Source organism: Aspergillus versicolor (assembly GCF_001890125.1).
Source record: "Aspergillus versicolor CBS 583.65 unplaced genomic scaffold ASPVEscaffold_12, whole genome shotgun sequence".
Classification (NCBI taxonomy): Eukaryota; Fungi; Ascomycota; class Eurotiomycetes; order Eurotiales; family Aspergillaceae; genus Aspergillus; species Aspergillus versicolor.
The window spans coordinates 553,492-579,943 of NW_024467535.1; the positions used below are offsets into that span (position 1 = coordinate 553,492).

A 26,452-nucleotide genomic window follows, 5' to 3' on the forward strand; every position below is an offset into this window, starting at 1 on the left:
ATATCACACGATCAATAACAACAGCTGATTTGGCTTGATGTCCGGACTAAGTTATGTTTAACCTAGCGGTGAGCGCAGACGTCATTACCGCGGGGCAGGCACCAACTCTCTGAGGGAGACGACGGGGGAGAAGCCACGAAGTGCTGTGTTATACAAAAACCACAGAGTCAGAGTCCAAGAGCTCGGCCGTCAATCTCTCACTTTTCAACAGTCCGGGAGATGAATTGGATTGTACTCCGTAGGCTCAACCTTTGGGGAGCGTGGTTGCCACGTGATCTATTTTTGGGATCGGGGGTCTTCGGGTCTGGGCTCGGCTCTTTCTTCTCCTTCCTGGTCCCATTATTATTGTCTGCCAGTAACTCCCACTTGATCCATGGATGGCAAAATTGTATGAATGTCGATTATTGGAACAATCAACCCCTTATCGAATTTATGCGACCAGCATTGGTACATTTGTCGCGGCGACCAGGAACGCCAAGTCTGGTCATAAATGCCTCTTATCGTGGTTTACATGGGGATCCCCGACTCACAGCCCACTCACCGGGATTCCGCAATGAGCAACGGAATTGCAGCTGAAAGCGCATGCTGAACAATTTCCGGGGGAGGTTTATGGAATTATTATTGCACCGTAGCTGGAGGAGATTTGCGACATTTCTGAGCAAGCCTTAACGGTTCAAGTGAGTTTGGATAACGTCTATAGGGGCCAGAGGAGAGTGATCGCTACGCCGTAGTTGATGTCAGTTGGCCAAGTCAAGCGCCCATCATGGAGTGAGCAATGTGCCTATTAAAGCCAGATACCCCTCACAATACAACTGAATATCCATATCTCCAAGTCTTGTGGGGCATCTCCAGGCTCTTAAAATGACGACCATTTTCAAGAACGGCCGTATATTCTCGCCTGCCCATTCGAGGCCGGGAGACAATGGTTTCGTTTCTTGCATTGTGATCGAAAAGGACCGAATCATCCATGTCGGTCCTCCCGATGCCAAGATACCCAGAGATGCCAGCATTGTCGATCTCCAAGGCCGGATCATGATGCCCGGCTTCATTGACAGTCACGTCCATATCCTTCAGTACGGGCTCTCATTGCGAAAGGTCGACTTAATAAGCTGTACCTGCTTGGAACAAATCAGAAAGGCCATTATATCCTATGCTGAAACTCATCCCGCCGTCCCTCGCATTCTATGCCGTGGCTGGATTCAGTCAACGATCGATGGGGAACCGTTAGCTGATTTGCTAGATGGCATTGATCCACGACCCATATATATCGAAGCAGCGGACCTTCACTCGATTTGGTGTAATTCTGCTGCTCTTGATGACATTCAGGCTCATACAACCCCAGATCCTCCTGGTGGTACTATACAACGAGCAGAGGATGGTCGCGCCACAGGCCTACTGAGCGAAGGAGCTGTCATGGACTTTGCCTGGCCTTTCATAGATACCGTTACGCCGAGAGAAGAGAAGCTCAGTGCTTTACGAACAGCTATCGAATCCTACTCGGCCGCGGGGTATACAGGCGCAGTTGACATGGCCATGTCCGAAGATACATGGCAAACCCTAAATCTCTATCGTCGCCAATATAAAATTCCGTTTCACATAGCTGTCCACTGGCTCGTCCCATTTTCAGCAGACCAGAAAGCCAACTTTAAATATGTGGACCGGGCAATCGAATTAAGCCACGAATTCAAAGATCCCTACTTCTGCATTGCAGGGATAAAGCTCATGTGTGATGGTGTGGTTGATGGATGCACTGCAGCCCTTCGCCAACCGTACGGTGGCAAAAGAGACCCAATAGAACCCATTTGGCCTACCGATTTAATGACGGAGGTCATTGAGCGTGCAGATGACGCAGGCCTCCAAGTTGCGATACACGCCATCGGCGATCAAGCCGTTCACCAATCCATAGAGGTTCTCTCAACCCTAAAGAAACGGGACCCAAATCAAAAACGCAGACACAGAATCGAGCATCTCGAGCTCACATCCCCCGAGGACGCCAAACGCCTCGGCGAAGAAGGTATAATCGCCTCTATCCAACCTGTACACACCGACCCAGCACACTTCAAAGCCTGGCCGGGCCTCATCGGTGTACACCGCTGTAAGCGCGCATTCGCGTACAAGGAGTTTCTAGATGGCGGGGCGAAAATCGCACTGGGAACGGATGCGCCGACGGCACCGCACCATCCATTCCAAAATATGTATCATGCTACGACAAGGCGATCTGCTGTCGAGCCGGATAATCCCGAGACGCTTAACCCGGAGTTCGGGCTGGAGTTTCTTGAGGCTATCGCGGGGATGACCGAGGGAGCAGCGTACTCGAGGTTTGCTGAATATTGGACTGGGGCGTTGAAAGAAGGCCTCAGTTCGGATTTCATTGTCGTTGATATGGCTTGGACGCCGGAGAGATTGCTTGAGGCGAGGGTTTGTCAGACTTGGTACAAAGGGGAGAAGGTATATGATGTCGAGGATGCATAAGACAAGGCAAGGAATGAGCAATCCATGTTCCAAATGTTCTCCTTCAATAGGTATCAGCCCGTATGATTCTTGTACACTTCTTTTATTAACAAATTAACACCACAATGGTCATTTCGTGTCTAGAGAAAGACATGGTAAATAGTTAAATCATTATAAAGCCCGATTATTTTATTGAAATTGATCCCTGACAATGCTACCTATAGCTCATGCTATGCCATGCCATGCCATAAACATCAATACCATGCCACATTTCATCATTTTCGTTTAGTGTAGTTTGTACAATCCAATTCAATGAATCAACTTGAGCTCACTGAAAGTAATGGATCTAGTGTTCCGACATTTTCAGCTCAGCAAGTACAGGAAGTTGAGTTGAATCACGCCTCAACCACTCCCTCAGTACCCACGGCTTCGGCTGCTTGGGCCCGAGTAGATGAGCCCCAGCGGCTCGCAGGCTTTCTCTCCTCCGAGCCGGAGCCAGTCTCCTTCCACGACTCCCCGCGTGCCCGCTGCACACGGATTCCAGAACCCCAGGGGCCGTCGGCGCCGTTCAACGCGGCCATGGCGTTTTGCGTTTCTTCAACGGTGGCGAAGTCGACGAAGAGGTAATAGTGGTTACCTGGTTCGAAGCGCTTCGCAGGGTGAGGGGTGAAGAGTTTGGAGACGTTTGTGCTGCTCATATTAGCAGTTGTACCCTTGGAGTTAAGTAAAAGGCAGGTGGACGGGAGGGTAGATAAACATACACATTATAGTCCTTAAAGAAATCCGTGATGCTTGTGGTGATATCATCCTGCTCCGTCAAGCGCGGCAACCCACCTACGTATAGCCGCTTGCTTGAGTCCGCGCTGCCTGTGTTCATGCTCTGGCCGGTGCTCAACTTGGTAGGTGTTGCCGGGCTCGAATTCTCATCCCGGCGCCATCGGTCCGCATTAAACGGCGATGTCTTATTTCCCCGTGGTGAGCCTGAGCTCGGCCCATCTCCGTTGCCCATTCCTAGTCCTGTGCGCGGCTGCTGCTGTTGGCGCTCGGAGGCGCTCTTCACGACACCTGGTTTGATTTTGACAGGTCTTCCGAGCAAGTCGCTTCCGTCTAGCTCGGTCATTGCCCGTTCGGCAAGCTCCTTTGTCTCAAGGTCCACGAAGCAGTATGAGGGGTTACGGCCGGAGAAGGGGTCAATTGCGATGTCGATACGTGAGCTATATCAGTAGTCGAAAACCCATCCGTTAATACCCCGCAACAAAGTTTAATGAGATGGAACACAGAGTGGGATAAACTTACGCCTCAAAACCTCCCTTGCTAAACAGCTCCTTTACATCCTCCATCTTCGCGGTATAGGGCATATTCCCGACATAAAGCCTCCGTCCCTCAGAGATAGCCGGCGGCACAACATTCTCCCTGGGGCGGCCAAATCCTCCTACTCTCGACGTCCTCGGACCCGGCGAGCTCTGGTCCTGACCCTGGCTCTGGCCCTCAGATTGAGAGGGACTCTCCTCGCGCTTCATGCGCCAGTTCGGCGAGTTGAATGCCCGGCCATTCGTTCTGACTCCACTTTGGTACTGCGGCTTTTGGGGTGCTATAATCGAACGTGTATTAGTACCGGGAGATAGAAGAGAAGTTCATGCAGTGGCATAATTGAACGGTAGATGCCTCGTTTGAAGCAGAGAGAATGTTGGAATGCAGTAAAATGAAATGGATTGGATTGGAAGCCCCGAGGAGCAGCCCAAAGGGTGTTTGTTTTCCTACACACTTTGTTGCTGCGATTGCGGTCTGGGACTCTCGGGAGCGTCGACCATTTTGGCGGTATAAGAATCTGAGGTGTTGGAAACGGGGTAGAGTTTGTTGTGTATGGATGATGATCACTAGAGAGAAATGTCTCTTATCAGCATCAACCAACAAGTCAATACACAACCAATTAACCGTTTATCTCCCCCCTTCCCCAGCCCGACGCGGGGGTGTAGATTGATAAAAAAAGGTGTAGAATACGCTGATCGTTCCATACCTGGCAAGACGTGCAATGGCACTTATTCCGACAAATACAGTCTGATGTGGCACCAACGAAACAGAATTCCGTCTCAGCGATGTCAGGATCCCGAACTTGCAAGGGAAAGGCTTCCACCAGGCACCACCTTCAAACCCTGAGCCAGAAAATTTAGAAATCTAGAATGACTTTGAGCAAAGCACGCAAACAATGCAAAGGACACAAACATGTGGAGACTCTTAGACATATATGTTACTTTTATTGGCCAAATAAGCGAATTCCATTCCTAATTAGATTAGCGTCTTTCTGGAGATTTAATGTCATCCTGACTTCTGTTGACATTTTTCGACTTTCTTCAAACAACTCTTCATCGTCTGCCAACCTTGGGCTTCTCCTCAATGGGGAATTCCGATGATAACCCTAGCGCCAAATATTTTGGTAATATTTTGTAAAAGGTATGGTATCCATTTTTTCTATTCATCGATTACCCAGCCAAAGGATGAAGCAAGATTTCACACAGACCTGTTCCGAGTATTTCCATGCGGATCAACAATCGTTCCAACTGCTGTCTGAAATGGCTATTCTGTCTCGCTTATGCGTGTTTCTCTTTATACGTATTCATGCTGACTGAAATTTTCCAGGTTCAACGTTTCCCTAGAACACAGGAATATATACCCCATAAACTAGCTAGCTATATAATGGACATAAACATAAACATAAGCATACAGATACAGATACATGACGGGTATATAACATTACTCATATACATACGTAGACTCGCTGCCAAAAAAACTCAATCCGACTTAAACCGTGTTAAATCCCACATCCGCCAAGTTAGTAGAAGAATTGTCTTGCTCGTACAAGATCTCCGGCTGTACTGGTTGCCGCAGGATGTATCGCTTCAAGAAATATGGAATCTGCCGTAAACCGTATTTGGCGTGGAACTGTGTAGATACCGAAAACACCTGGTCCAGCTCCTCGAGTGTTTTGCCCTTGGTCTCGGGCATGAGCATGAGAATCAGCCACCAGCCAACTATGCACCAACCGGCGTACCAGCTGAATGCCCCTTGAGGTTTGAAGGCATCCAGGAGTGACGGCCAGGTGATGGCTAGCACGAAGTTGAAGAACCAGGTTGTAGCTGTGGCCAAGGCCATACCATATGAACGGACGTATAGTGGGTAGGCTTCAGCGGAGTAGGTAAACGGGACAGGTCCCTCGCCGACGGAGTAGAAGATACCAAATAGATATGTTCCTAATGCGGTGCATCCGAGTCGGGCGTTGTTTGCCGTATCTTCTGGGATCCAAAAGCTAAAGCCTGTGAAGAACATCGCGAGAGCCATCAGAGGAAATGTACTCAGCAGCAGATTTCGTCGGCCGAAGGTATCAATTGAATACACAGCAGGAATAGCGAATAACCAGTTGATGAGGCCCCAACCCAGCGATGCAGTGAGGGCTTTGCGTTGGCTAGAGGAGGTCAATTTGTTGTCCGCGCGGTTGGTTGACAGGAAGATTTCGGACGAGTAATAGGCAAGCACGTTGACGCCGCAAAACTACAGGAGTTAGTATTCATCTCATAGTTTGAATAGTGGTGACGTACCTGCTGCATGAACATAACGAGCTCAGAGGCGATCATAGCGCGGCGATTACGAGGTACGTTGATCAGCTCTAACAACTTGTTTTGCCCTAGTTTCATCGAATTCTCGGCCTCAAGCAAGGTGTACATGTAGTACATATCACGGGCAGCCTGCACCTTATTGAAGCGCAAGCTACACATCGACTGATACGCCCGGTCGTAAAGATTCCGTGACATATACCAACGGGGCGATTCAGGGCACGTAAAGACGAAGCAGCAGACGATCACCGCGGGGAGCAGAGCAGATGCCAGCATCAGGCGCCAGTTGAGGCCGACGATGCCAGATGAATCAGGTACCTGATAGAAGGCTAGGTCGGCGGCATACCCTACTCGTCTTAGCACTAGACTCTATACAATATCGCCAAAGAGCTTACCGAACATAATGCCAAAGGCCGTCCACATTTGCCATTGCATTACAAGGGCACCACGAATAGCTGGAGGAGCAGTTTCCGCCGCGTATATAGGTACCGTCGCGGACTTTGGACCTATACCGAAGCCAAGAGCGAACCGAGCGATAAAAAGGTGCCACCAGGTATTGACAAAGCCCTGCCAAAGACATGTTGTAGCCGAGAAAATGCAAGTGATGAAGATGGTTCCCCGTCTGCCAAACCAAGAGTTGAATGGAACCGTCAGCCAGCAACCGATGACAGCGCAGCATAAATATGGTGCAGAATTCACGAGCCCCGAAATCCAATTGTGTCTAGGGTTGTCCACTTCCGCGATACCGAACTGATGCTTGTAGAATATCTGCGCGCCGTTCACCACGGTTTCATCTGTAACAATTAGTATTTGGACATCGCCCGGACTGAGGCAGTAGGCTTACCCATTCCCTGCACAGCGGCTGACAAAGAACACAAAACGATGACCAGGTACATGGTCCAAGGCTGTGACCAACGATTTTCAAATTCGTGTCGCAAGACGTCGAGTTCTTCTCTTGTCAAGCCAGGTACGCTTTCGAACTTCTCTGGCGCCTGAGCCAACATTGCGCCCAGCCCAAAAGCGCGAATATCTTCCTTGTCACCTATTTGATTTGTAACAGCGAAGGTAATACCCTTTTTGCGAAGCTCTTCAAGAGAATATCCGGCAAGTGGGTTCGCCAGCTTCGCGTTCATATTCCGTCGAGCACGTTCCGCAGCTGTCCCAAAAGTGCGTATTGGCACGAAACTGTCTTTCCTATCCCCCGCATACTCGAGGTTCTCTGTCCGGGGCTCAAGGGCGATGTCGCCCAAAGGACTGGTGAGGTCTTTGGCTTGCATTGTACAAGAGGTAACTTGGTGGTGGTGGTGTTTGAGGACGTGATATGGATGGAAGCGCAAAGCTGAGAGACCTATATCAGACAAATGACAGCCCCGGTAGCAGCTCCCAGTGACATTTACAACTCAAAGCCCAGATAGTTACCAGTCTCGGAAGTCGAAAGGCGCGAAGGCCGATCTCATCAAAGGCGACGAGAAACGAATCCAAGCTCCACTCCAAACTGGGCAATGACAGTTTCACGGACCACGGGACAAAGAATGTCAGCCACGCGATAACGCACTGGCGGTGCCCTCCCCAGTGGTTAGAGATGGGCAAAAAAAGTAGTTCTTTGAGTTGATTTCGTAAGTGGTTGCGAGACAAAGAGACTCGACAACCACGTGTAGGTAACTCAGGAAACGACGACGGGGTGAAGCACAAAGGAAGTGAAAACCGACAGGAAAGGCTGACAGTTGATGCGGAGAGGAGACATTGTAAGGACTGAGAAGATGTTGGAACGCGCAGGATTTTGTGTCGGCCACCTACCAAAAGCGCCCCGAACTCGGGTGATGGGCGCGGCGGAAATTAGCAGGCTCAAGTTCAACAAAGACAAGGGGATCATTCGCGAGCAACCAAATCCTTGGGAGCAGCGCTGCGGTCAGTGATCACCGAGCAGCTATGATTGGAAGGCCGGGAGAGGTGCGCATTGGAAGTGGCAGTGAGATTTGTGATCTGCCCAATGAAGCGACGGACGAGCCTTGGGAGCCATCCTTCTCGGGGTCGCAAGAGAAGGCTGTCTTGGGGGCCAAGAAGCTCAGGCCCGTGGCTGTGGACTCGGGCTCGATACGAAAACAGCATCGCCTCGACGGCGAGTCTGGGCCCCTGGGGTAGGAAACGGTTGCGGAGTGAAGAAATAGCGGTCGCTAAGTATAACCAGTTGTCAATAATATGTGCAACAATCAGAAATGGAGGAAGCGGCGTACGGCAGAAGACCCAGAGTACGGGGGTAGGATCGGAGCGTATTTGGTTTCATTTCGCATTCCTGTCGATCTTCCTTATGCTATGGAGAACTAGCCTGAAGCCCGTTATTTGATGACGTCCGAAACTCTTCTCCGGCTCTCTGCCAGGCGCTAACAACCCCAGATCTCCGCTGCCTGCCAGTTCCTTATCGTGTCTTATCGGGCCCTTATCAGTGCCCTTATCGTGCGGGGAATCGCTCTCATGGCGGGCGGTCCGCGCACCTCGACCGGCGGAACGCGCACCTCCCCAACCATACGCAAGCTGAAGCTTCCTATGGGCGATGCGTACGAGTATGGATGCTTCCGATATGAAGTCAGTTAGGGAGTTCGTCTTCCTAGCTTCCCACGGAACAATTCCGATCGGATATGCGGCACCTACATCTTGATATATAAACCGCCACAACAACCATTGTATTTCTCTCGCCACAAACGCAAAACAACAGTATTCTTACTTCTAGCCTCAAAAGACCCAAGGCATAACCTTCAAAATGCTCGGAAAAATCGCCCTTGAAGAGGCCTTTGCTCTCCCCCGCTTCGAAGAGAAGACCCGTTGGTGGGCTTCTCTCTTTTCCACAGACCCAGAAACCCACGTCAAGGAAATCACGGACATCAATAAGATCCGCATCGAGCATGCAGACAAGTATGGCGTCGGCTACCAAATCCTTTCTTACACCGCACCCGGTGTCCAGGATATCTGGGATCCAGCCGAGGCTCAAGCACTAGCGGTTGAAATCAATGACTATATCGCGGAGCAGATTAAGGGTAGACCGGATCGGTTTGGGGCTTTTGCGTGAGTTGCAGCCACAATATTTACTGCTGTCTTATCTTCCTCTCATCGTAAACAGAGCTAACTAGATTATGTATATATATAGGACACTATCGATGCATAACCCTGAAGAAGCAGCCGCCGAGCTCCGCCGCTGTGTCGAGAAATACGGCTTCCTCGGCGCCCTTGTAAACGACACGCAACGAGCTGGCCCAGACGGCGATGACATGATCTTTTACGACAACGCCTCTTGGGATGTCTTCTGGAAGACAGCCACAGACCTCGACGTCCCGCTCTATCTACACCCACGAAACCCCACAGGCACAATCTACAATAAGCTCTGGGCCGACAGGAAATGGCTCGTTGGACCACCCCTTAGCTTCGCACATGGTGTCTCCCTGCACACCCTGGGCATGGTAACAAACGGCGTTTTCGACAGACACCCGAAGCTGCAGATCATCCTAGGCCATCTGGGCGAGCACATCCCGTTCGACATGTGGCGGATAAACCACTGGTTTGAGGACCGGAAGAAGGTTCTGGGGCTTGCGGAGACGTGTAAGCGGACGATACGAGAGTATTTCGCTGATAACATTTGGATCACGACGTCAGGTCACTTTTCGACGACGACGTTGAACTTCTGTATGAGTGAGGTTGGGTCTGATCGGATCTTGTTCTCGATTGATTATCCATTCGAGACGTTCCCCGATGCTTGTGAGTGGTTTGATGCTGCAGAATTGAACCTGGTCGATAAGAGGAAGATTGGGAAGGATAATGCGAAGAAACTGTTTAAGCTGGGCGCGTATAAGGATTCTGAGGCTTAGTTTTGTTCATTCATCGGCATGCCGGTTAGAAACGGCGGCGAGAAAGGATGTACTGAAGATGGGAAAGTGTATTTGCTTGGACTACCTGTATACGACTTTGAGGACCCCATCAAATGGAAATCCTAACTAAGCTACCCATGATATCGCATCTGAAGTCCTGCTAATGCTGGTCATTATCGTAGTAGGTAGTACACAAAATGACATCCATAAAACCTATCCTTCCTTTCGTTGGATATCGTATCATTCCCTTATTTCATATTGCAATTCGTATTGATCAACTAAGAATTTAAATTGTTATTTATTCATTTCCCCTCTTTTTTTTTTTTTTTTTTTTTCAGTTTTTTTTTTTTTTTTCGTGTTTCCGGCTTGTACCTCTCCCCCATATGTGTTTGACTTGTACAAATAAATCCGACCTCAAGTCGGTCTTATGTTTGTGCCATGTTAGTGCTGCAGTATGCTCATCGGAACAAAAACCACAGCAGCATGTCCATAACAAACAAAGAAATGAAATTGAAATGCCCACTTATTTCGTCCATAGCTCAGTGCCAACGAAACATTGATCTTCAACCAACAACCAACAACCAATGACCGACCCCAACGATTCCATCAACAACGAAAAAGATAAGTAAGGAGGTACCATTAGAAGCCGTAAGACGATCACCAAGCTCTACAAGAGGAGATAAAGGGTCTACCTACGCCAAGAATAGCGCGCACCACGGCGTCCAGGTCTGGGAACGTGGAAGTCAGCAGGGTGCGAAACGTACCGCGGCTCCGGGGCAGCCTCGGTGTATGGAGGGAGGAGGGGAGAATAAGTGCCGTCTTCACGAAGAATGCCGCCATTACGTAGGCCTGACTCGTCCCGTGGGAGATTAGGATGTGCGACGTCCGAGGAGAGCGAGGAGCCGTGGGCTTCAGTGTAACCAAAGACGGGTCCAGTCTCGAGGTTATGGCGATAACGGGCGTGATTGTCAAAGATGTTAGGAGCCGTGTAATCTCTGTGGATCTCGGCATTGTAGTGAACAGGAGTAGATGGAATGGGGGTCTCGTCGCGAAAACGAAAGTCTGCAGGGAGTCTGGGGTGGCTGTAATTGTTGTTTTCGTAGGTGTAGGCTGAAGCCATTTGCTCGAGACGGTTGCCAAGGGTGGTGAAGTCCATGTCAAAGTGTGCCATGCCGGCGTTTCTGCGTTGAGCGTGGTAAGCGAAGGATTTCTCGCTCTCTTCCGGGCTGTCAGCGTCGTGGTCGTAAGGAAGCCAATCGCCATCTGAAGAGTTCAAATCAAGAAGGTCGAACTCGCTATTGAGACTTTGCTCGGGGGATTTTTCCTCGTGGTATTCGGCCAAAGTATGGTTGCTGTCATCTAGGGTGTTTGGAACGCCTAGCCTGTGATATATGTCGCTCTCGAGTTGCTGAGTCTGTTGGATGGTAGGAAGGCCATTAGGAAGTGGAACATCATAGGGAGAGTAGCCAACTGCCTGGGCCTCAATGGAAGTGTGGGAAAGGTCACTCTGGCTGCTCTGGTTGGCGTGATTGACGCGCGCATAGTAGTTCACAAACTCAGCACTAGACATGGCCTCAGCCGGGGCATATTCGGTTTCAGATTCTTGTAAAGAACCACTCTGGGAGTGCTCGACAGATTTATCCTTGAAGATGGAAACCTGGGCCGCGACACTCTCGGAAGCCTGCGAGGGTATCTCCTGATCATGGACATCATGGTCCTCAGTAGACTGGACTATGGCAGGTTGACCAGCAAGGCCAACGTGATCGGACTGGGTGTGATTGTGATCGGGGGAAGGGGTTGAGAGTTGAGTGCTTTCAACCCGACGAAGCTCGGAACGAGACTCGGATGGAACCTCACAGGAAAGCCACTGCTCAAAAACGTGCCGTGTAAGATAACACTGAGGGTCAGCGGAAGAACCATCGCCACTGGATGCCAGGTCTCGTTGAGATTCAGCTTCCCCGTTATTGTTACGGGGGCAGTGCTGATGATGAGGAGGCACTTCCGGATCCTGACCTTCTACCGCGGAGGGTGCGCAGTAAAAAATATCGGTGCAGATGCAGGGTCCATCAGAAAGCTCTTTCAGAACTGGGGTTAAGTAGGTTTTTCCAATATCGGCATTGATCTCGCCAAGCTCCTTGTACTCCTGAGCCATGAGTGCAAGCATCTGATAGATGGCAGTTAGAGTGTGCGAGGTCTGCTGTAGTCGGCGAGGGACTCCGTGCATGCTCTGCTCGACTCGGAAGTTGTTGTACATGACGTGAAAATCCTCATAGAAATAAACATCGTAAAACTGAAGGAGCAGCTCGAAAAAGCTCTGCTCCGCGTGGCGGACGCGCTTTAGGTAGCTTTGTGGCCAGCAGCAAAGTCAGTGTTCTGTGCTCTTTTTAGGGCTGATGAGAAGGACTTACTGTGTAATGAGCAGGGACATGCGCTGGAAGCGGCCGACCAGGGTGAGTCCACGCTCAGCCGCCACCTGAGCCACATAGTAACGAGTACGCTCTGCATTCTCCTTCTCGTGATTGATGAGGAAGTGCACATCAACAACTTCTTGGTGGATTTCACGTGCCTGCCGCAGAGTTCTATTAAGTTCGTCGATAGAAATAAGCCGTATAGGGTCACTGGGAAATTCCTTTCCACGAAAGAAAATGACCTCCATATCAGCAATCATGGCGCAAATTAAGAGGAAGCGTCGTCTAAAAGTGTCTGGAAGCTCCTCGTTCGAGTTGAGGAAATTATTGACCTTGGTCCAGAGCGTTTGCTTGTGAGTCTCATGATGGGCACAGAAATGGTCGTAATGAGTTACTTCGGGGCATGGATGGACACCTTCCAACACCGTCATATGGGTACTGTCTTCTTCAACCGACGATAGAGAGCCACGGAGCGCAGCTATACAGTCATTGACCTCTCTGTACCGTCGGTCTTCCGCTCCTACCTTTCCTAGAGCGTAATCGTAAGCCCGCTCTTGTGCCCAATACTCATCCGGGGGAGGATGGGCCTCGGAATCGTTGAGGTTGGGGAAAGGTTCGGTGGGAACACTGGGTGAACGAGAATGAGACCGAGAACGAATTAAGAGAACGGTCTCAGGCTCGCTGAGGGCAGGGCTTTGGATGGTAGTCTCGATGGCCTCTTGCAGACTTTCTCCAACCTGCGGCTCCTCGTCATCGTTGATAGTTGTGTGGTGATCGTGCTCTCCAGCCACTTCATCTATATCTTTTCCATGAGTATCTTGCTTCATATATTCTGGAGAGACTGATTAACAAACCAAAAAGACGACGTTCGCCCTCAGGGATACTAAACGGAGGCAAAGTAGGCGAGTCGGCGCGTGCAGCGGACGAACGAAGACCCCTAGAGCCACAGCTGGAGCTGGATCCAGAACCGTCGAACGACATGGCGTTCGCGGAATTTGAAGAGCTGGGATTCACCGTAAACAAGAGAAGCTTGTTATGTCTAGGCTATTTGGGCTTGGACACGGCAAGTCAAGAGCTATGGTTGGAATCACAAAGACAACCAAGGGAAGAAGCGTGTGAAGGGGATACTCAGCAGCATAGAAAAAAACACTGTCACAGGAGAAAGAAGAGACACCCTAAAGTGTTGCTCAACTACAAGGCCACTCATCCTCTTCGCTGGCTTGGTATAATTCACGCATCCTGAACTGCTAGCGCCGACCTGTCTGAAAAAAAAAAAAAAAAAAAAAAAAAAAAACATGCGCAGCACCCAGGCAGATATCAGATATAGGGACACCAAAGGTCTATATCCGCCAATGAGCGTTCAGTGTTGTGAATGCACTCACCCAGCCCTTTTGATATTGGGTCACTGGGTGGAGCCCAGTTGCTACACACTGCTGATAAAGCACGCAAAGAAAGAGCCGGCCACGTAATCTGAGCTTGAAGGTTCTGAATAGTGAATCCAGTTAAAGAAAAGGGTTGAGCATCATTACAAGGGTGGCATAGGTTGTGTTGTCTACCACAGCACTAGCAGCAAACATTGGCTCTGGATCCAGGCGTGACCCAGAAAGGCCCTAACTGTTGATTGTGTGTGCAAACGCAACAACAAAGGCAAGGAGCTCTAGAACCACACGCGAGACTGGTTTGACAAATTGGATATTTAAAAGTTTGTCTATTGACACCCATGGGTCACTATGGCTGACAACTGGTGTTTCTGAGAGAAATAGATGTTATTCATAGCTATATCAACCCAACTACATAACATGCGATGTACTGCACCTCAATCGAAAACGCCCACGGTGAAAATCACCCTTTGTGAGAGAAATACCCACTGTGAGAGCGCTAGAATTGTTCGGGGAAGCAGTTAAACCCTCCCTAGAAGTTCATCTGGTTGGACGAGGCAGAGGGACAGACGGGAACAGAACGTTCTCAACCGTATCCACCTCCCAGACTCCTCCGAGGTTAAGAGGGTCAGTGTCGTTATTCGCACGTTGACTAATTGGCACGTCATGGAGAGGAGCGTGACAACTTAAGATTGTGCGTATCAGAGATACAAATATTGCATCATATCGAACCGCGCAGCTATCAACCAATGGATACAGTTGAGTGCACTACTCTGTTTTGGGTCGTTCAGTCTGCTCATTCTCATCACCATCTTCGTCGTCATCAGGCAAGGGTACGTCCATCACACGCTCACCCGCCTTCTCTAAGGTCCTGCGGCTCCAGGCTCTTACGCCTTTGTAGACAGCCTAAAGGTGGTCAGTCGAAGAAAAGCTGAGATCTACGGATATTCATACCCAGAGAAAACTGCCAATGCCGAGCACGATGACAATCCAACTGAGATTGGACACTCGGTTCCTCCCAGTGTTGACGCGGCCACGAACAATGGTAGATGATCGGACGTTGAACCAGTGCCACGGCGACAGACCGTAAAGGACTTGGATGAAAGACAACAGCCCTAGCGATGCCATCCCCTTCATGAAGTGCTCAAACCAAGTAGCTTGCTTGTTTCCAGATAAGCTATTGCCATCCCAATAGTCGGCATAGTATATCGTCTCCACGGGGTCAACGTAAAGGTTAATAATAGGGTCAGCAATGAAACCAAGAATGAAGACGGTCAAAATCAGGACGACAAAGGTTAGAATCAATTGAGTCATGGTGCTACTAATCCAGCGGGCCCAAGTGAGACGTTCTAGTCGGTATTGAAAACCGCATGTCGGGCAATTCCAGTAGTGTCTCCTGCCATAGCTCGGGTCGGCATGTCGCCAGGTCTGGAGGCATCCCTCGTGGACATAACGGGAAGAGCCTTTGCATTTGCAGGGTCGAACGAGACGACCAAGTTCTGGGTCTTCCGACTCATAGACGACTCGTGGCTCACGTTGGAGAAAGCCAGGCACGTGCTCCGATGGAGGAATAAATGTGGGAGGCACGGACTCCAGGCATATGCGACATACGCGATTCGGATAATGCTTTTTAGGAGGCTCCGGCGGGTTACCTGAATCCCCAGCCTGCTGGGTCTCTTCAGGGTTCTGATTTCCTTCGATGTTTGTGGTATCCGCACGCGAGGATTGCGAAGGGAATTGCCAGGTTGGCGTATTCAGCCATTCCATGGTGGTCTAGGTGTTTAAAAAAGCCTCATAGTATGTAGATATCATAACAGCCAAATACATAAATGGCCGGAGTCTCTAGACGCAGCAAGAAACCAACAGCAGTCAAGTCTAGTGAGGCAGGTATAAAAAAACAAAGAAAAAAAGAAAACGACGGGGAGGAAGTTGAGTGGGCTCAAGTGGAGAGAAAGCTCTGGGTTTACTGCCCCCTCACCGCCCTCCAGCTTGGCGAGCTGGCCGGAGCTGGGCCAACTCCCAAGGCTAACGTAACATCCTGCCGCCTGCGTGCTATCTATCCTCACGGCCTTCTCCCATCTCAGCTATCACTTCTCCTTCTTTTCTTCAGTTTCTTGACATTTGTGAAGCTTGTGGAGATAGAAAAACGTCCCGATGGCCGACAGATACTCTTTCTCCCTCACCACCTTCTCCCCAAGGTAAGCGGAGCTCAAATGATGAACGGTCTCAGCTACTAATACACCTCACAGCGGGAAGCTTGTTCAGATCGGTACCATCCACCCAATGCATTACTTTGAGCGACTATGCTAATGATGTAGAATATGCATTGAACGCGGTCAACCAAGGCGTAACTGCCCTCGGAATCAAAGGTAGGTGTGCGGAGGAAGCTCAGGTAAACACAGCTGCTAATTGTACTTCCTTCCGTCAGCTACGAATGGAATCGTCTTGGCTACCGAAAAGAAATCCTCCTCTCCTTTGATTGACCCTCCCTCCCTCTCCAAGATCTCCCTCATCACACCGGACATTGGCATGGTCTATGCTGGCATGAGCCCCGACTACCGAGTGCTCGTCGACAAAGCCCGCAAGGTCTCCCACACCGGCTACAAGCGTATCTATAATGAATACCCGCCAACTCGAATATTGGTGCAGGATGTTGCTCGCGTTGTGCAAGAGGCAACCCAGTCTGGTGGTGTCCGACCATATGGTGTCAGCTTGCTGATGGCGGGTTGGGATGAGGGAGTTGAACCCGAGTCCGAGGAGGCTGAGAAGGAAGATGAGGACGAACCCAAGAAGGCCACAGGAAAGACAGGCGGCACCCTAAAGGGTGGACCTAGCTTATACCAGGTCGACCCTAGCGGCAGCTATTACCCATGGAAGGCCACGGCCATCGGAAAGCATGCCACGAGTGCAAAGACGTTCCTTGAGAAACGTTACACTGAAGGGCTGGAGCTTGAAGACGCCATCCACATTGCTCTTCTGACCTTGAAGGAGACAATCGAGGGTGAGATGAATGGTGACACGATAGAAATTGGTAAGCTCACAAGGAGACATGTATACCGCGCATCGCATACTAATTGTCGGTATTAGGTATCGTCGGACCTCCCGCCGACCATCTACTCGGCTACGAAGGTGTTGAGGGAGCTCGTGGCCCCAGGTTTAGAAAGTTGACGAAAGAGGAGATCGAAGACTACCTGACCAGTCTGTGAAGGATTCGCTCATGTTATCCAGCCGGGAGAACTGTAGCATAATAGACGCCTACTAAGTCTGACAAGGACCTTTGCATATCTCGTTTCTACATCCGCGCTACTTAACCTTGAAAGTATCAGCTGTCGACTGTATGATACGCTCGCCAGCCCGGCTGAAACACAGAATCCACGCCAACCACTGGCGATCATTAAAGAGCCAAGCATGAAATGAACGCACCTTAGTCTCATAAAAATGAACGGTATTCAGTCCCACAACAGACGACTTGTTTCATGCATGTACTCGGTATCGTAGTCTCCTGCCAAGTTGCGATCTAACCACCAAGCAACGTGTATGAACAGCCAAGCAACTAACCCCGGACTTGGGACTGGGACCTGTTGTACCATCCCAGCCATCAGAACCAGCTTGCTACATTCTGGTGACACTGTCCAGGAGGACTTACTTCGTGGCCGGCGATGCCCAGCGGTGTAGAGTAATCATGCGAGCCAGGAAATTGGGCTAGGCTAATTCCCCTCCCAATGCGTCATGAAGTCAGAGGTCAGACCAAGTGCCCCGCACCCACGGGCACTCCCATCCGCGCATTTTCTCAGTCAAAGGCAGATCGACATGACGGTTGTCACGCATACCAACCCTGGAGTTTTATGAATGTGTTGTTTGAATATGTTTCGTCGACGAGCATAGACGATCTGTCGCGTTCAGATCCCAAGGCGCAGTCTTAGTGGCTGAATCCTTGCCGCCGACCCTGCCCAGCCCCCCAAATCGGCAGACTGGAGACCACTTAGTACTAGGCTGACTCCAACTTGAAAGAAGCGTTCAAGCGAGCCTCCAACTAACCTCGTACAGCCCTGCTGGGGCAAAACTCTGTTTCCTTTAATAATTATTGACCAGGAAACCTCTTAAACTTGGGTTCCCCAGATCATCCCATCCACAATCGACGCTCGGATTCGATTTCCAAGGGCAAACAGCAAAAGATTTGCGCTGCGCTTGGAGGGCTGGGCAGGCTGGAGCTGTAACAACTAACGAGCATCACCTCCTCATCCTCGCGGTGCTCTGGGATTTTCCTTCTTTGACCACGCATCAGGGATAGTTTCGGGTGGTTCTGTGCGACTTGAATTTGGATATCCTGCCATTTCCTGCTAGTACCCCTGTCACGCTGTTTCATCGTCGTGCTGTTTTATTTTTCTGGCGGCCCTCTCGATTGCTCTGTCGTCGTCATCGCTGCCAAGGAGGGGCTTCAAAGTCGTTGGATATGGAAGGGAAGCGACGCGTCACCTCAGATCGGTCACTCGGTATCTACCCTCGCTACGGGCGTTGAAGGTTTTCAGTGTCCATTGTTTGTTTGCTATTTGGTCTGGTCGGGATTAGAGGGGGGTTTCCTGGAGAAAGGGGGCGAAGCGGAGCGGTGGCTATTGTGTGCATCGTCTTATTACTCTGCGCTGTATAAAGCAATTGCTGGGGCCTGTCGGGGAGGCCAACAGCGGCTACCGGTGTTTCTGTGCTTCTCGAACGGTTCCGATTCGAGGTCGGATGGTGGGTGCTTCCCTTCAGCCTGCTTTGAAATTTCCTAAGGTCCATATGCTGGGATCCTTTTCCTTCGTCTCCCGTTGAGAACGACGGGGCTACTCGACCTTTTGTTCCTGTGGTCCTTATGTTGACTCGTTATCTAGATGCCATTATTGTCACGCTATGTCTGTGTCTGATACTGAAGATGTCTATGATGGAATCTCTGGGCAGCTTAGCGGTGGAAATTCCGACGGCCTACTGGCGATATTGGTGATATTTATTTCACTGTCTTGCTACAATGTACTTGAACTCGTCATCTTGGTGCTTTCGACCTTTCGACGGTGGGGAGGGCTGTACTTTTGGAGTCTGTTAACCTCCGGAGTACTTGGGGTCGTGCCATACTCGGTTGGCTTTCTGTTGAAATTCTTCAGCCACGTGAATTCAACGCTCTCTGTCAGTATCCTCACCATTGGCTGGTGGATTATGGTCACAGGACAATCCCTTGTCCTGTATTCACGGTTACATCTTGTGCTTCGAGATGAGCGTATTCTCCATCGTGTTCTGTACATGATCATCGCAAATGTCTTTTTCCTGCACGTGCCAACAACAGTCTTGACTTATGGCTCGAATGTCATCAAAAACGATAAGGAGGTCCGCTCTCCCTGGGTGGAGGGCTATAACATCATGGAAAAGATCCAAATGACGGGGTTCACCATCCAGGAGGTTATCATTTCGATACTATATGTTTGGGAAACCGTCAAAATGCTCCAGCTTGGCTCCAGTCGCGAGAATCAGAAAATCATGCGTCAGCTGGTGGGAATAAACGTGGTAATTGTCCTCATGGACCTGGTGTTGCTAGGCCTCGAGTACGCCAGCGTATACGCCATCCAAATCACGCTGAAAGGCGTCATCTACAGCGTGAAGCTGAAGCTGGAGTTCGCGGTGCTTGGAAAGCTCGTTGACGTTGTCCACGGAAATCAACGCTCCGGATTGATCGGAAGTCCGATCCACTTGGGCTCGTTGCAGGCTTCGAATCCCCCTGGCGGGGAGTCGTCGGCAGTACGGGGCGGGGTTAATTTCGGTCGTGGATCGGTCACGAATTCTGTGTCGAGGACCCCTCAATCTCAGCCAGACATGGATATGCCGGGGGACAAGATATTGGCGATGACTGAAACATGGGTTGAGCGTCGTCATCGCGACGACTTTTAGGTTTCATTTCAATCACCTCACCATGTTTCTTTTGTCCAGGGATTTCGGATATTCGTTTGGGTCATATAATCGGACCATATATTTGTAATATAATATAGCCAGCGCAGGATATAATTATTGCCATTATTGCCATAATTTGCTTTCTTTGAGTTCACTTCTCGAGAAGGCCGGCATCCTCGTCGACCCATCCGTATTCGGCATCGGAGTCATCTTCATCTTGACTGTCTGCAATTTCATCCACCTTTCGTTTTCTCTGTATATTTGGGTCTTGTCCCTCGTCCGGATTGAAAGCGGCCATAGGAGGCGACGGATGATTGCCTAAGGCTCGCAGACCGTCCTTCTCACTGTAAGCGAATGAAGAATTTGTAGACTGTGAGAGCTTACCGTCTCAATAACGAATGGAATAATGTTCTCCTCCAAACGCACGGCCAATAACTTTCCGGCTCTTTTCATCACTTCGGCGAACCGAATGCTGTCAGACGCGTCCTCGGTGGTATAAAAATCGTGGTATAAAACGAGGCGAGTGTTTATACTGCTTTCCCACGATCCACCGGACAAGACAGGACAAAGCGTCGCACGTGGCTGACCCTTAATTCGAGTTCTAGTCTGATTTATAGCAAGGACTGCCATTTGGTGGGTTGTCGCCAGTTTCGTGAGCTGATTTGCTAAGTCGCTTGTGACGTTGGCATTTCGATTCATAAGCCATTGAACTTGGGATTTATCGATGGTCTTCGACTGCGAAAGACGAGCTTTGAGCTCAGTTGGGTTGGGGAAATATGACGGGAACGGTCCTGAGGCAGAGTCGACGACTAACAAGGTGCAGCCCTCGGGTGGGAAGTTCGACGGGCCGTGGAGCAGGAGCGCAAGTAGATGAGGTAGAGATTGAGCTCTAATGTGAGTTAAGCTTCGGACTAGCTCCTCTACAGTCTGAGACGATTTGGAGTGCTGGATACATCTTTGTAGTGTTTCACGTAGACGCATCCGCGGCAATGGAGACCCAGTATCTTAAGTCACAAGTTAGCAGAATTTCTCGTAGGATACATTGGGCCTCGTACCAATCCAAACCACTTTCCCGCCTGCTTGTAGAGCATTTGAGGCAGTGCTCAATCTGGACTCATGTTAGGCTTGTAATCATATGTTGGCTAAAAGACAACATACGCAAGAGACGTTTTCCCAACTCCAGGAGGACCAAACACCTCCGTAACCTGCCCTTGAGGAATTCCTCCAGGCTCGCTGTCGCCGTCATCTCCTACGAGCGGCGGACTGATTGCATCATCTAGTTGGGGCAGACCGGTGGAAACCGCATCTACATTGAGAGACGTCGACGCTTGCAGTGATTGCGATGCGGGAAATGAGACAACCGCGCCTACATTAATTAGTATCCGTATTAGGCATTGGTTTACTAGGGAAGGCGTACGAGGTCTTTGGGTTGCAGGGCTGAGTAATTCTTGCGTGTTCATCTTGAACAAAATACGCGATCAGTCGACAAAAAGCCTATCACTTCGTCTCATTTCGAGTTATATGGCACCAGAAATGTACCTCGCCATATCAATTTGCAGAAACACCTGCGTCGGCGCTGCTGGCCACCACGATATACGTGATGATTGGGCTGAAGCTCGCAGGCGCGTAGTTACCCAAACAGGAAAGTCGCGCTCTTAGCATCACGTGGAACAGCTAACAGGTGACTATAAAGCCCTAGACCTAAGTCTAACCTCAATATGGATGGCTCATTCAGCCAATAAAGAGCCGTCAACCAGATTCATTTGACCGGAGCAAGTGTTCCGGGAGATGAGGTTGATGGCATCAAATATTTGTATATAAACCACCTAAAGTCCGAGACGACTCTTACCTAGCCGGTTCAGAGCAAGCCGACCAGCTGCCACCGCTTCGTCACTGATGGCAATGCTGGGATCCCCTGGTGATCAGAATGCCACATTAATCAATACCATCCTTGTCACAGCAGGCGCTCTGCTAATCACTTTATATTCCGTGATCCGGCCCTTCGTTAAAAGCTCATATACTCCGAAAGGCTGCCGCATCCTCGGGCTCCTAACAAGCCAAACTAATCTACACGATGAATTCCACCCAGAATACAGCCAGGGTGTTCCCGAAGGCAGCATAGACGAGCAAGGACGCCCAGCGTGGCGCGTGAAAGCACTCTTTACCTATCCTCTTAAGAGCTGTGCAGGCGTTGAACTCAATGAAGCCGATGTCATCGCCACAGGCTTTGCCTTTGATAGGCAGTTTTGCTTTGCAGAGGCGGAGCCTTGCAAGGACCCCAAAGATGGGTCGACTTGGGTAGCCCGTACTCTTCGCAATCGCGGCTTTAACAGGCTTGCTCTCGTTCGTCCGGAGATTTGGATCCCTGATCCAGATGCGCCGGGGTACAGTCCTGAGCTTGCAGAGATTAAGTCACGCGGTGTTATGGTGATATACTACCCCCGTGTTGGCCGCAACTCGCTACATTCGGCCATTATCAAAGCCGGCACTTACTTCAACGTCATCCCAAGGGAAACCTCATTCATGGTGCCCCTTCATCCTCCCTCTTGTCGAAACCAACAGCCCACTTTACCACTTACCCCTGTCAAAATATGGAAAGATAATCCCCTAGCGTACAACTACGGCCAATTCATCCCACCCTCCTTTCACCGTTTCATCGTCCCGCATGAACCAGGTCAGAGTCATGACCGTCATATAACCTTGTTCCGTGTAAACCCATCCCACACCAGAGAAATCTATCGCAACGCCCCTCGCAAACAGGATCTTGGCTTCCAGCCTACGACCGGCTTCGCAGACGCATACCCAATTCACCTCCTTGGCCTCGCTAGTGTAAGAGACGTTAACTTGCACTGCGTGGATGATATCCAGCATTTGAGTATTCGGCGCTTCAGAGCAAATGTTATCATCCAGGGTCCTGGGGCGTTTGTGGAAGATGATTGGAAGGTTATTCGCATCTCACCTCCATCAGCAGCACCATCTGCTACTACTGCAAAAAAAGTAGTAGGGGACGATACCTCGGAAACCAAAACCAACGAATCCAACAATTCCAGGTCGGGATTGGTGATTTACACGGCCTGCCGCACAATCCGGTGCAAACTCCCCAATGTCGACCCGGATACTGGGATCCGACACCCACGGGAACCGGATCGGGCGTTGAAGAGTTATAGACGCATCGACAAGGGCGATCTGACAAATGCTTGTTTGGGAATGCAGGGGGTTCCGGCCGTGCAGGGTGAGTCCACCTTGGCGTTCATGGGCTTGTCTAACCACATACCTATGAAGCAAAACCTTCCCTCCCCTTTATTTATGTTGTTTGCTGGAATTGTGCTAACAGCCGAACTGTAGAATCCCGGATTCGGGTTGGAGACGCAGTATCTGTCTTGGAGACAGGCGAGCATTGTTATATTAAGATGCTGAAACCAGGTGAAGTTGTGGAGGGGGTTTAATTGGCTATTTGTATATTTTATTGGCTCATTAATCTGGTGATGTACGTTTATCCAAATGATATATGTACATATGTATTATATAATGTATAGTTAGAAAGCCCAAATGGTTCAAAAACGGATGTATAATCAAACCCCTAAGCCGGCCCAAATACGCAGTTATATCCTATCCTTCACAGTCAAGATTGAGCTTTAATTGTCGGGTCCCCCGACGATCCTGCGTCGGGCTCATCATCAGCCGAAGCCGGCCCATCATCCGACTCGACAACAGGAGCTTCATCCTCAGGGTCATCAGGCAGAAGTAAGTTCAAAACCAGGCCTAAGAACCCCGTAACGGCAAATCCATTCGCCATAACCAACTCAACGGCCTGGAGAAGACCCTCCAGCGCATGGTTATCGCCCTTGTAGGTGAAAACGTAGGAGAACCAATCCGGCACCAGCGTCGCCGCCATACCGACAGCGAAGGAGGCAGTCAGGATGAATCGATTTCGACGCGTCCAGTCAACGCTACACATGATGCGGACACCGGAGATGGCGACAGACGAGAAGAGGAATGTGGTCATGCCACCGAGGACGGAAGAAGGGATTGCGACGAGAGCGGCCGCGAATTTCGTGAAGATACCCATGATGACGAGGAAGAAGCAGCAGCAGTAGCCGGCTTTGCGGTTTGCGCAGCGCGTGAGGGCGATGACGCCGTTGTTCTGTGCGAAGACGGACATGGGTGTTATTGTGCACAGGCCTGCGAGGAGGCAGGTGATACCGTTTCCTAGAACGCCGCCTTGGATGCGAGAGTCGAAGGTCGGGCCGGAGACCTGTAGCCTTGAGACGTCGCAGGTGGCTGTGATGTCGCCGATGGATTCCATCATGATGACCATGTATACGGCGAGGAGTGGTAATATTAGTGGTGCGTATATGTTTAGCGGGAAAGTTCTGACCCAGACAAAGGAAGCGACGGGCGCAGCGTCGATACCGGACCGATCAAAGTAGCCACAAGCGGCGGCAACGATGCAGCCGACAAGTAGGCCGACGATAACGGCACAGGATTTCATGATGGGCGAGCCGAATCGCTCACAGAGGATGATAGTTACAAAGACGAGGAAACCCAGTCCAATAAACTCGGCGCTACCCCAGGGTAAGGCGTGGGGAGCATCTGCACTGGGGCAAAGTGACCCGTCACCAGGGTTGCTGCCGCATGTGCCAGAACCACCGGCCCAGTCTTTCATTCCGTTCGAGATCAGACTCGCCCCAATCAGGAAGACCGTAGGGCCTGTCACGATGGGCGGGAAGAGGGCTTTCAGCAGCCTGCTGCTCATGAACGAAAGCCCGATTTCTAGCAAAGAACATAGGCAGGAGGTGGCCAACAGCGCTCCATATCCTTTGGGACAGGGCAATTTTGCGCCTGAATCGTCTACCGGACAGTACCCAGTCGAATACATCTGCGCAAATGTACCCGTTGCTACTGTGATTGTGGCAAACGAGGTTCCCACCACCGAAACCAGACCCGTGCCGACATAATACCGCGTTTTGTGTACGTGCAAGCGAAGCATCTGTATCGCGGAAAGAAAACCGGAAACGATCAAGGAGGTCGAGACGAGGTACTGTGAATCCTCGGGGCCGAAGTTGGCACCGGACGAGCCAGCTAGAAGGATCGGAGGAGTGATCACTAACAGGATAAGTATGCGACAGATTTCGAGTGAGAAATAGAAGTACCTCCAGCCAGCATCGCCAGTGCATGCTGCAGTCCCAGCAGTAGAGCTAGGACTACAGGAATCTTGTCCTCGAGGCCGAAAAACGGCGCAGACCTCCTCTTTTGCTTGACAAAAGGAAGCCTCGGCGTGAAGAGAAACGCATAATCGTAGTCGCCAATCAGTCCATCTTTGGTGGTGAAGGCATTGATCGTCCGTCGCAAACGGTCACGGAGCGTCCTCTTAGGGCTGAGGTCTGGCCCGATCTGATCTGGGCCATCCATGATATCTCAATGTGTGAATAAAGATAAAAAATATACAAGCAGCTGCTGTGAGGCCGGGCAGAGCTAAACTCGTGCGGGGATCGTCTCGCTTAGCTCGGGGGGTGAAAGTTGGACGTCATGAGCAAGCGCTCGACCGGATGCGACACTCTATATAGAGCTGACCTTGCGATCGCGATAGAAAATAATATGTCAGAGCCATGTGTGAGGGAATGAATCATCTCAACCGTTATCGGCCCCAGCTGGGCTTGAGATTAAGGGAAATTGAGATTACGGAGAAGCCAGAGATAAGGGCAGCTGGGGTCGGCGCCCCCAGATTCTTATCAGCAGCAGCAAGCCAGCAGCGACGGGCGGCGCCGATATACTGCGACCGGAGCCTGCCACAGTCCACACCTTCGGCATAAGCAGTGGTTCATGTCTCTACGAACTGGTGTCTTAGAGCCGCTTGATCTTTCGAGACTCCTTCTTTGCATTGGCCTTGAAATGCAGGCGTCGAACTTTAAGCAGAGCACGGTTCAAAAGCATGACACCACGACCAATCATCTACTGATGTAATGATGTTAGTCAAGGGCTTTGTCACCAGAAATTCTAACGTGTAAGTTAACTCGTAGAACAAGAGCAGGGACTGCAGGGTCCGTGATTGCATCCAAAGTACGCAGTAATACTGTCGAGCGATCTCTGCTAGCCGAGGTCTGGGTGTCCGAGTGCCTTCATATTCACGAAGCTTCTGGCGTGCTGATTATTGACTGTTGAATTGCCAGGAATAGCATTATGAATCATGGAGATGTAATGATCGCTGGGCTGGCGAAAATCCCTGCAAGGAGGACCGGTTTATCCTGGAATAATACAGATGACTAATTATGCAGCGGGCGGAAGAGGCATCCACACAGCCACTCCCGAACAAACTTTGCGTTGGCTCTCACGCCACCGCCCTGGCCCTACGACCCACGTCTGGAACGTTGAGGAAACGCACCAAAATAGCGACCCACCCGCCAATCAGCAGCGGCCATTATTGTTGAACCAGCGGGTCCCGATGGGTTGCAGCTAACTGGATGGAGGTTCCTTCTCGCCCCAACAAGTCCAGCTCGCCGCATCCATTGGTTGGAGGAAGAACTTCGAGCGATCTTCTGGAGAGAGATTCTGTTGCTCTCACACATCCTGAAGCCGTCTTACCTCGGAACTTTCTCTCTCGCATGATCCGGGCTCTCCAATAAGGCGCTTGGCCACTCTTTTGTCAGATTCCCCGACCCTCCTTTGCCTTTGTGCTCCTGGCATTGATGCCGCCGTCCGCCCGTTAGGACTCCCGATCCCCAACATCATTCCGTGGTGGGCCCCCAGTCGACCTCGACCTTTTTTCCAACTCTCCGCTTTTCTACTTCCTTTCTTTAAATACCTCTTTGCCCTCCTTCCCCCACCGTCCGTCA

The 26,452-nt window shown here is 50.5% G+C and overlaps 12 protein-coding genes across 12 annotated transcripts; 6 read left to right on the forward strand and 6 right to left on the reverse strand.

Annotated features, from left to right (window-relative positions):
• Nucleotides 1-861: 861 nt before the first annotated feature.
• On the forward strand, nucleotides 862-2,472 carry ASPVEDRAFT_56579 (amidohydrolase; the record flags this gene model as incomplete). Its single annotated transcript, XM_040815231.1, has 1 exon — nucleotides 862-2,472. One exon carries the CDS (start codon nucleotides 862-864, stop codon nucleotides 2,470-2,472), a length of 1,611 nt encoding a protein of 536 aa, XP_040672860.1.
• A 374-nt stretch (nucleotides 2,473-2,846) lies between these two features.
• On the reverse strand, nucleotides 2,847-4,262 carry ASPVEDRAFT_88354 (uncharacterized protein; the record flags this gene model as incomplete). The annotated part of the gene is made up of 4 exons (XM_040818291.1): nucleotides 2,847-3,141; nucleotides 3,213-3,665; nucleotides 3,748-4,042; nucleotides 4,217-4,262. 4 exons carry the CDS (start codon nucleotides 4,260-4,262, stop codon nucleotides 2,847-2,849), a joined length of 1,089 nt encoding a protein of 362 aa, XP_040672861.1.
• A 988-nt stretch (nucleotides 4,263-5,250) lies between these two features.
• On the reverse strand, nucleotides 5,251-7,336 carry ASPVEDRAFT_88355 (uncharacterized protein; the record flags this gene model as incomplete). The annotated part of the gene is made up of 4 exons (XM_040818292.1): nucleotides 5,251-5,997; nucleotides 6,045-6,406; nucleotides 6,455-6,853; nucleotides 6,904-7,336. 4 exons carry the CDS (start codon nucleotides 7,334-7,336, stop codon nucleotides 5,251-5,253), a joined length of 1,941 nt encoding a protein of 646 aa, XP_040672862.1.
• A 652-nt stretch (nucleotides 7,337-7,988) lies between these two features.
• On the forward strand, nucleotides 7,989-8,651 carry ASPVEDRAFT_88356 (uncharacterized protein; the record flags this gene model as incomplete). The annotated part of the gene is made up of 3 exons (XM_040818293.1): nucleotides 7,989-8,197; nucleotides 8,274-8,316; nucleotides 8,454-8,651. The coding sequence occupies 3 exons, from the start codon at nucleotides 7,989-7,991 to the stop codon at nucleotides 8,649-8,651; spliced, it is 450 nt and encodes a 149-aa protein (XP_040672863.1).
• Nucleotides 8,652-8,817: 166 nt separating this feature from the next.
• On the forward strand, nucleotides 8,818-9,916 carry ASPVEDRAFT_88357 (amidohydrolase family protein; the record flags this gene model as incomplete). Its single annotated transcript, XM_040818294.1, has 2 exons — nucleotides 8,818-9,119; nucleotides 9,202-9,916. 2 exons carry the CDS (start codon nucleotides 8,818-8,820, stop codon nucleotides 9,914-9,916), a joined length of 1,017 nt encoding a protein of 338 aa, XP_040672864.1.
• A 688-nt stretch (nucleotides 9,917-10,604) lies between these two features.
• ASPVEDRAFT_88358 (uncharacterized protein) lies at nucleotides 10,605-13,305 on the reverse strand (the record flags this gene model as incomplete). Its single annotated transcript, XM_040818295.1, has 3 exons — nucleotides 10,605-12,261; nucleotides 12,325-13,120; nucleotides 13,179-13,305. The coding sequence occupies 3 exons, from the start codon at nucleotides 13,303-13,305 to the stop codon at nucleotides 10,605-10,607; spliced, it is 2,580 nt and encodes an 859-aa protein (XP_040672865.1).
• Nucleotides 13,306-14,471: 1,166 nt separating this feature from the next.
• ASPVEDRAFT_141744 (E3 ubiquitin-protein ligase MARCH) lies at nucleotides 14,472-15,470 on the reverse strand (the record flags this gene model as incomplete). The annotated part of the gene is made up of 2 exons (XM_040807776.1): nucleotides 14,472-14,609; nucleotides 14,658-15,470. The coding sequence occupies 2 exons, from the start codon at nucleotides 15,468-15,470 to the stop codon at nucleotides 14,472-14,474; spliced, it is 951 nt and encodes a 316-aa protein (XP_040672866.1).
• Nucleotides 15,471-15,847: 377 nt separating this feature from the next.
• Nucleotides 15,848-17,206, forward strand: pre8 (proteasome core particle subunit alpha 2). The gene is made up of 5 exons (XM_040813562.1): nucleotides 15,848-15,901; nucleotides 15,953-15,972; nucleotides 16,022-16,072; nucleotides 16,132-16,734; nucleotides 16,791-17,206. Exons 1-5 carry the CDS (start codon nucleotides 15,858-15,860, stop codon nucleotides 16,907-16,909), a joined length of 837 nt encoding a protein of 278 aa, XP_040672867.1. The 5' UTR covers nucleotides 15,848-15,857; the 3' UTR covers nucleotides 16,910-17,206.
• A 1,387-nt stretch (nucleotides 17,207-18,593) lies between these two features.
• ASPVEDRAFT_112386 (uncharacterized protein) lies at nucleotides 18,594-19,286 on the forward strand (the record flags this gene model as incomplete). Its single annotated transcript, XM_040805608.1, has 1 exon — nucleotides 18,594-19,286. A coding segment is annotated over one exon (693 nt), but the record flags the coding sequence as incomplete, so codon positions are not given.
• A 492-nt stretch (nucleotides 19,287-19,778) lies between these two features.
• On the reverse strand, nucleotides 19,779-20,769 carry ASPVEDRAFT_357620 (uncharacterized protein). Its single transcript, XM_040811066.1, has one exon. It carries the CDS (start codon nucleotides 20,598-20,600, stop codon nucleotides 19,938-19,940), a length of 663 nt encoding a protein of 220 aa, XP_040672869.1. The 5' UTR covers nucleotides 20,601-20,769; the 3' UTR covers nucleotides 19,779-19,937.
• Nucleotides 20,770-21,521: 752 nt separating this feature from the next.
• On the forward strand, nucleotides 21,522-23,065 carry ASPVEDRAFT_141492 (MOSC domain protein; the record flags this gene model as incomplete). Its single annotated transcript, XM_040807752.1, has 2 exons — nucleotides 21,522-22,851; nucleotides 22,965-23,065. 2 exons carry the CDS (start codon nucleotides 21,522-21,524, stop codon nucleotides 23,063-23,065), a joined length of 1,431 nt encoding a protein of 476 aa, XP_040672870.1.
• Nucleotides 23,066-23,102: 37 nt separating this feature from the next.
• On the reverse strand, nucleotides 23,103-25,129 carry ASPVEDRAFT_357859 (nucleobase:cation symporter-2 family protein). Its single transcript, XM_040811071.1, has 2 exons — nucleotides 24,773-25,129; nucleotides 23,103-24,725 (listed from the first exon to the last, which is right to left on the reverse strand). The coding sequence occupies exons 1-2, from the start codon at nucleotides 25,029-25,031 to the stop codon at nucleotides 23,242-23,244; spliced, it is 1,743 nt and encodes a 580-aa protein (XP_040672871.1). The 5' UTR covers nucleotides 25,032-25,129; the 3' UTR covers nucleotides 23,103-23,241.
• Between the last annotated feature and the right edge of the window lie 1,323 nt (nucleotides 25,130-26,452).

Coding starts and splice junctions, on each gene's coding strand:
- pre8 (XM_040813562.1), top strand. CDS start 15,858: ATGGCCGACAGATACTCTTTCTCCCTCACCACCTTCTCCCCAAG. Junction 15,902..15,952: donor CTCACCACCTTCTCCCCAAG/GTAAGCGGAGCT, acceptor TACACCTCACAG/CGGGAAGCTTGTTCAGATCG. Junction 16,073..16,131: donor AACTGCCCTCGGAATCAAAG/GTAGGTGTGCGG, acceptor TCCTTCCGTCAG/CTACGAATGGAATCGTCTTG.
- ASPVEDRAFT_357620 (XM_040811066.1), bottom strand. CDS start 20,600: ATGCGTCTACGTGAAACACTACAAAGATGTATCCAGCACTCCAAATCG.
- ASPVEDRAFT_357859 (XM_040811071.1), bottom strand. CDS start 25,031: ATGGATGGCCCAGATCAGATCGGGCCAGACCTCAGCCCTAAGAGGACG. Junction 24,726..24,772: donor ACTGGCGATGCTGGCTGGAG/GTACTTCTATTT, acceptor TTATCCTGTTAG/TGATCACTCCTCCGATCCTT.